The 8631-nt window shown below is 39.1% G+C and overlaps 1 protein-coding gene across 1 annotated transcript in view; it reads right to left on the reverse strand.

Moving 5' to 3' along the window:
- The window catches only part of XPR1 (xenotropic and polytropic retrovirus receptor 1), a 200396-nt gene extending 192104 nt beyond the window's left edge, over positions 1–8292 (reverse strand). The window contains exon 1 of the mRNA XM_043484781.1: positions 8037–8292. Within this exon, the coding sequence (XP_043340716.1) occupies positions 8037–8105 (69 nt within the window). The 5' untranslated portion in view covers positions 8106–8292. The remainder of the gene's footprint in view (positions 1–8036) is intronic.
- Between the last annotated feature and the right edge of the window lie 339 nt (positions 8293–8631).

An 8631-nucleotide genomic window follows, 5' to 3' on the forward strand; every position in this document is an offset into this window, starting at 1 on the left:
ATAGGTCAGGGAACTAGATCCCACATCCCATAAGTAAGTTTGCACGCAGTAACTAAAGATCTCGAGTGCCACAACTAAGACCCTGTACAGCCAAATAAATAAATATTAAAAAACAAAAACAGGAAAACTATTCTTAGTTCACGGGCCCCATCAGCATACAGTAGTGGGCCAACTGGTGGCACCCAAAGAAATACTGTACACAAGGAGGGTCTGGGACCAGGGCTTGAGGAATGGCAACATTTAAGGCCAGGTAGAGAAAAGGAGCTGGAGGGAGCAATTTGAGCGGCCAGAGGAAAGCCAGCACAGGGTGAGGTCATTGTCTAATGCTACTGTGACATCTAGTTAAAAGGAGGACTCAGTTCAGTTCAGTAAGCTCAGTCGTATCTGAAAAAAAAAAAGAGAGAGAATATCCCCTGGACAGGGAATGACTACCCACTCCAGTATTCTGGCCTGGAGAATTCCATGGACTATATAGTCCATGGGGTCACAAAGAGTAGGATGCTACTGAGCCACTTTCACTTTCATTGAATCCATGTTAAATTTTGAGGTTTCCCAAGTGGAGCTAGTGGTAAAGAACCCGCCTGCCAATGTAGCAGGCATAAGAGACACACGTTTGATCCCTGTGTCGGGACGATCCCTTGGAGGAGGGCACGGCAACCCATTCCAGTATACTTGCCTGGAGAATCCCCATGGACATTGGAGCCTGGTAGGCTACAGTCCACAGAGTTGCAAAGAGGTGCACATGACTGAAGCAATTTAGCACGCAGCTTTATTCTAGATAAGGAAACAGCAACCCACTCCAGTATTCGTGCCTGGAGAATCCCATGGACAGAGGACCCTGGCAGGCCACATACAGTCTATGGGGTCACAAGAGTTGGACATGACTGAGCGACTAAACCATCACCACCAGTCATTATAAAGTATAGTCAAAGACCTTTAGTTTCTTCTCAAGGGCTATGGAATAATCTGAGCCATATCCTGTGAGCTGTCTTACAGATACTAAAACCCCTACCATGTAGGAAAAGTTAACTACATGATGACCAGACTGTAGCCATGACATAAGCTGCCAAAATTCTGAGAACTGGCCTCAAGGAAATGGGAACAAACCAACCATGGGACTGCAGATTATCTGTACTTAAATGAAATGACGCTGGTCAGACCACTGATAATCAATTTCAAGATGACTGTCAGAGCTGACTGTGCTGTTTCTGCATGTAGCTCCCTCCCTAAGCCTACAAAAACTCTTGTCCACTGACTATAGAAGAAGTGGGGCCGGTACTGGTCTTTGGATAAGTGTATCATCTCCCCACTCCTCCCATCCCCCACCCCCACCGCTGTTGCTGACATCCAAAATAAAGCAAACTTCTTTCCACCAACTTGGCCTCTTTATTGGTTTTTGAGCAGCGAGCAGCAGGACCCCATTATCCGTTACAATACTACAACTTCATGTGCCTTTTTCATTCATTCTTTCACAAATACACAGTGGAAGTTCCCAAAGGCCACATGAAATGTGATGTCATGCCCCTGAAGGATAGTAGGAGTGCTTGTATACTCTGTGCTTCACAAATCTCTCAGTTTCAATTTCAAATATAGAGTATTATCAATAGATATTGGGATCTTTTTAACAATTTTTGAGAGTTTCAAATAGTACCAAGACCAAAAAGTTAAAGAATTACTTCTCTAAGGTATAGAAAAAGCTCACAAAGCACATGCATTACTCTGTGAATTACAATTTTACCAATTTAGTCTAAATAAGTAATTCACACAATAATCTAAAAGCTTCTCATTTTCCTGTGTGATTATATTTCAGGCCTTCAATCTTCAAAAAAATGACTGATTCACTAATTAACTGTGAATATTCAGTGACAGAACTGGTTCTAAGGACTTACATCTCCTTATTTATGGTCTATAGTCTTTCTAAATTCTGCAGGTCATCGTCAATAAGAGATGACTGTTTTCTTAATCATCACACTGTCCCTCTCATTACACATAATAAGAAAACTGCAAGTTATGCTTACAGCAAGTTAATTAAACTTTCCCGTGATCTATAATAAATAACTTTTTAAGGCTTTTCTGATACCAGATACCATACCTGCCTAGTGATAGGAAGAAACAGGTAAGCAAATTTCCTTCTATAAACAATTAAATTTAAATGTGTATAACATATAAAAAGTTTGAAAAGCCAGGGAGAATTCTTCCATATTATTTACACAGTGATCCAAATTTATAACCATGTTCCAAGTCCTCAATCTACAATCTTCCCTTTCTACACCATTTTAAATTTTGAAAGCACTATGTTGAAATATGTGCTTGAAATATGACTGAAATATAAACCCAAACACACACACAAAAAAAACTGTTTTTTGTTTTTTTCTGTTTTTAAGAGAGATAGAATTTAATGACGAATCTATCAGCCTATTAGCACATATAGAGCCCTTATTAATATGTGTTGAATGAATAAATAATTTTTTTAGGCATTTGTTCATGAGCATTGCCTGTTTCACTTCTTTTAGCATTTACTAGGTAAGGGGAAGACCTGAAAACAAAAATACAACCAGGCAAGACCCCGAGTGAATTTTGACAATCTCCCAAAGGCCAATTAAATAAATACCAAGCAACCCACAAACTACCTCCAGTTAAGCTGTACAACTTGAGCAAAATCTTCCGAACTTTTTTTGTTACATTACTATTTTTAAAAAGTTTACCAAGCACCTCCAATATATGTACATTTATTTATACATTATCTCCTTCTACAACTGTATACATTATAAACACAGAATTTTTAAATGGAAGTTTTAAAAGATGAGACAATAATAAACTAATTTAAACTTTCACTTGTGAATAATACAAAAATATTTTTAATCTCTCTTAAGAAATTACCAATAACAATACTTTTAAAGAACAATCTAACAGAAAGTTTCACTGCGTTTTAAAATCCTAGTTTTTAGTCTTTCAAAGGCCTAATTCCAACTTCAAGATTCAGTTAATTTTGAAACTTGATGATAATGGCTATAAGCTGGAAAACTGACCTTACAAATGCAGAATACTCTAATACATAACATATATTTAGGGTGAAGTTCACTATGGATGACAACGGACGTTAAAATCTTATTTTGAAAAATTATTTTAATCATTTTGAAACTTTTTGGCAAGCTTCTTGTTAGGTCTATTAAAGAAGCACTGTTTTTTCTGTAATTTGGCTGACAAAAAGCTAGTACTAGAACTGTCAGCTCTGCCATTTTCTTGTTGTTCACATGTACTTGCATTATTGGTTTCTTTACAGGAGTCTTTTTAATTCACATTCATTTTATATGGGTTAGTTTAGTCAAAATTAGGTAATATCCATAAATTTATCTAACTATATGCAACCATAAACTGAACTATTTGCTGAAAGTGAAGAAACAAGTGAGAAAACTATTAGCAATTCTTGACTCTCCTTCAGACTACCTCCTAAAATGAGGTCATCTCATCAACATATTTATTCAATGTTGGTAAAATTTCATTTCTTCCTGTCTTACACATAAAAATGAACATAAGTAACACTTCTAAAACTACCTTCTCTTCCTTCATGGGAATGTTGGGTATTCTCCTTAGGGGCTATGATGCAAATATACTTGAAACCCCTAGCCAGCACAACTTAATCAGTCTCTCAAATGCTTTTCAGGTTAGGACTGAATTTGAGGCCAGGAATGGTTTTCCATGGTCACCCCAGGTCAAGTAAGATTCTATGTTCTTATGATATGGGTCTTCACCCAAAAACTGATCCAAACCCAACATTCAGGGATGGGTAGACAAGTAGAATCTTTCCAGGACACTCACCCTGACATACTTTATTAAACAATGAAAATAACAGTAATAGCTTCCTATCTTATACAACAATTCACTCAGTTAAGAAACATTTGTAAATAGCAGGCATCTTATTGCTATACTTATTCACAAACGTTATTTTAAATATACTATATTGTACTTTCATTTGCAGAAGTGCCTAAAAGGAAAAGTGTGGCTTGTGCCCCATCGGGTGGCCAAACTGGAAATTTCAAACAAGTTCCAGCAAGGCAAGTTAACCCTAACTAATCAACATAATACCTTGGGGAAATTGAAGCATGCAACACAAGTGTTCTCATGGGAGAGTTCTATAAATGAAAATCACAATAATGTTATGGTGTTTCCCTACACTTGAAAAAAAGGGGTATGCAGTTTATGCAGAATCCTTTCCAAACCTTGCAACAAAAAAAATTAAAACTATTGCCATCACTTTTTATTTGAGTTCAGTAAAAGCTTCATTGGGTCAGTTTTCCATTCACAGATTAAGATATCATCAGATTTTTTTGAAAAGAGATTATTAATTTAAAAGAACACTTTTAATTGTTATACTTAAAGTTCTATCATCTTCATATATCAAGCATAATGAAATCATAAAAATGTACAGAAATTTGGAGCTATATGGGTCCTTAGAAAATAGAGGGTTGTGAGCCTAGAAATCAAGTCCAGTTCTCTCACTTTACAGATGAAGAACCTAAAGCCCAGAAGAGGAAGTGATTTCATCAGGGTCACACAGTCAGTGTGACTTGACTCAATGCTTACACCTCTGTGCTGAAAAGACTCTGTAAGATACTGGACATGTAATTTAACCTTTCTGGACCTTAATTTCTTCGTCTGAAAAAACCAAGGCGACAGGTAATCCATCAATTCCCTTTTAACTCTAAAATCCTGAAATTTAGATATCTCATTATTTTAGTACCTTACAAAACTACAGTGTACACAGACAAAACCATTCCTGGTTCCTGAGAAACCAAAGCAGCACAAGACCCTAGGGAAAAAAACACAAGTCATCAGCCAAAGGCACCAAATATATTTGCTTCTTTTGCTAATATTCTGTAAAATATTAACATGGTCATACTAGTCTGGCAGAAACTGGTCTAAATTAATTTTGATTAATCAATTACAGAGCTCTAAAGTATGCAATCACTGATTCTAAATTTTAAAAAGTGCTCTTGAAAAGATTTATTGATGTTCTGCATTACATGCCAAGATTTATACTCAAATAGATTACTGGAAACAGGGATAGCCTCTTTTCCATTTGTGTTTATTCTTTGTAAAAACTATTCACAAATGAATCAAACCAATTTTCTTTGTATTATTTCTCCATGTTGCTCTATTCTTTTATGCTTCCTTATTCCGCCTATGAAGATTGAGTCTATGAACTCTACAATTCATTTTTAAATTAGAAACTGATCATTTTCAGGATATTGATGGATCACTAATACTAATTTTATAGTCCAAAAAATGGAAGCCATTAAAAGTTAAATCAAAAACCTATGAACTATAATGGACCTTAAAAAGCTCTAACCCTATATTCTTACTTTATGAAAGAGGACAGAAGCCTGGAAAGGCAAAGAGCCTGTCCCCATGGCTTTATGACAAACATATACAAGAATCAGCACTTAGGGTATGACTGTGTGTACACAGTAATACATATAATCATAGAGGTAAAACATTTTCAGCTTGTCTAATGCTCTGATGTTTCAAGTAAAATTTAATGCAGCAAAATGACATGAAAACCAAAAAAGCTGAACAGTTCATAGCAGTTCACAGCACTAGAAAGCAGCCTACACTAGAAATCATGGTAATATACCAAAATATCATCACCAGTACTTAAAAAACAAATCCAAGTGTCTGTTCTACTAACAGTGTTTCAACAGCATCATCTTCACATGTGAGAAACTACATTTTTCTGCCATATGAAAAGGTTCTTCTCTCTAGCAAATGCTGACATCTTTCACGATATTCTTTTTTCCCCCAAAGTTTCTAAGCTGCCAAATTTCCTCTAAAGATTCTTATTTATGCCTCTTTATTTTTAAAGGAACAGTACTAGCTCTTGAGAAGCAATATACAACACACAGATCCCAACCCTATAAAAAATGGCTCCAATTCAAAAAGAAAAGTGCTCCTTATTAATTTTGCCTACCAAATAACAAGCTTATGAAAGATCCAAGTCACAAAGTAAGGACTCTCTGTAGAATAAAAGTCAATAATCAACAATTAATGAATTTTTTAAAAAATAATGTTTAATTGGCCTAGGAAAAAATAACACAGTCATACATATGAAATGTGTTCCTCTCTGACCAACTTAAAGTAAACCATCTAGGACTAGTTAGTGTCCAAATGCAGTATGTGAATTGAGTACCAGAATGACTCCAGCCACAAAGCTGATATTATAAATCAAGAGGTAATTGCATCTTTAAGTCTTATGCTTCTCCTTCCAGCCCTAAAAATTGTATTCTAAATTAATACAATTTTATGAAACGGTTAAGTGCTGTAATACTTAAAATGAATCACAGCATACAACCAGTCACTATTACTCCCCAAATGAAGCATTCCATACTATATAGGATGTTGCTTCAGGATGCCCTGTTCTATGAAGAACTGGCAGTGGTGCTGAAAATTACTACTAGAAAGATGAAAGACCAATACCCTCCTTTCAATAAAAACCATCATCTGGACTCTAGCCAAGGTTTTAAAACTGACCAAATGTTATTAGCAACAATAAATCAAGAGCTCTACAGGCTGAAAAGCTTGTCCCTTATTTCATTCTTACAAAACGTAGTCACAAAACACTAGAAGAAAATTAAGTGAAAGAAAGCATTAACAACTCTAGGCCTTTCATTTCTGGCAATAATGAAATACTGTATGTTGCCAGGTGAATTTATTTTACAATCTTCAAGGTTCTGTTTAACCTACTTATGTCTCTTTCCTTGCCTTCTTCAATTCTTACAACTGTTACATGAATAAATAAACTTCTGAGATTGCCTAAACATCCTTTCAATGAACTTAAAATAGAAATGAAAAAGAGAACCAAAATATCTTAATTCATAAAATCTAGCTAGCATATTTGTGTTCATATTGATTTTATACTCTTTGTTCCTGCACACAACACAGATGTGAATTACCGGAGGTTACAGATTAAGTCTCTCTATCCAGGAGCTGAACTGCCAGCCACTGAGAATAACGTATTGCAAAGCTTAAAACCCTCCAGGTATCTTGGCTTCTGAATACATAAATGAGCTCATTATCTTTACTTTTCCTTTCATTAACGTAAGCCTCCTTATCACTATCTATTAAATACCGTCCAGGAGCTGTTATCACAGAAATTAAGGGTGAGGAGGGCCATGATTTCTGTATACACAGGAATGTTTTAAAAGTACATTGTTTACAAGATAGTACTTTTCTCCCTAGCTAACAAAAATTTTAGGAAAGAAAACCTGAAAATGTTAATAATTCCCTTCTCTTTCTTTCTTCCTCTTCCCCTTCACTCCATTCCAAAACCGAAGAGCCAAAACCAAAGATATGATTACTTTATATACTTCATGAAATCAGTGAAAACACGAGTCACCGTCTTATTATCAAAACAAAACAGTTGATTACGATACGTTCGCCTACTGTAACCACCGCACGTGTGATACATATTTAAATCAAGTTTCGACCCTGTTACAAAGCCTTTGTCAACAGTGGGCAAGTGGGGGAAAGCTGAAGGGCTCAGTGAATTGAAGGAAATCACCGGAGGGGCTAATCTAGGAAGAGGATTCCTCGGAGAGAGGTGAGCCGAAAGAAACAAGACCTAACCTTGGAGAGGGGGCGCTCGCCCAGGGCGGGGACCAGAGGTCAGGGTGAGCGGGAGGAGGTGGGAATTAGCACGGAACCGCTGTACCCCGGGCTACCCTCACACCCCGACTCCGCTACCTGCGGCTTGCCCTCCCACCACCATTCCTCAGCCCCGGCCGGCTGTGCAGTCCCTCCCGGCCCGCAGCCAGCATATCCGTTACCCCGGCGGCAACGGGGCTGCGGGGGAGGGGAAGGTCAGCGGGGCCCGGAGGGGGCCGGCCGCGGCTGGGATGCCGCAGTGGCTCCCCGTCGCACCGGGTCAAAGTCCGCCCGGGTACGGGGGAAACAGCAAGAGCGGAAGGCGGCGGTGGAGGTCGGGACTTGCGAGATGGTGGCCCCTCCAAGTCCTCCCACTCCTCGGCCGCCGCCGGTACCTCATACTGGATATATTGCTTCCTCCACTCGGGAGTGATGTGCGCGGAGAGGTGCTCGGCGAACTTCATCCTGCCGTCTCCCTTTCACTCCTTCTCGGGTCCAGCAGTTACAGGCGGCGGCGGCGGCGGCAACAGCGACTCCGACTCCTCCCCACATGGGCCCCGGCGCGGCGCGGCGCTGCGCTTCTCTCCTCCTCCGCCGCCGCCGAGGTCTCCTCAGAGCCGCCCTCCCGCCATCTTCCTCCTCCTCTCCATAGCCCCGCCCCGCCCCGCCCTCTATACGTCATCGCCATGGTAACCGCCTACGCGCCCAGACGAAAAGGGCGGAGTAAGGGGCAGGATTTGGGTATATTCCTTAAGGCTCCGCCCCTTCTGGGCCGGACGTGCTGAAGGCACCTCCCCTGACCTCTTCCGTCTGGCTCCTGTTGGCCTTACAGCTGCTCGCTACGCCTGCCTGCGAAGCAACAGTGTTGTTATTGCAATTAATATTAATACTGTAGCAGCAATAATCCACACAATACGTTTATATTTGCAAAGATTTGTGCAAATTTTTTTCCATTTTAATATTTATTCTTCATAAGACCCTGAAGGATGG

The sequence above is a fragment of the Cervus canadensis genome, chromosome 13, assembly GCF_019320065.1.
Source record: "Cervus canadensis isolate Bull #8, Minnesota chromosome 13, ASM1932006v1, whole genome shotgun sequence".
NCBI lineage: Eukaryota > Metazoa > Chordata > Mammalia > Artiodactyla > Cervidae > Cervus > Cervus canadensis.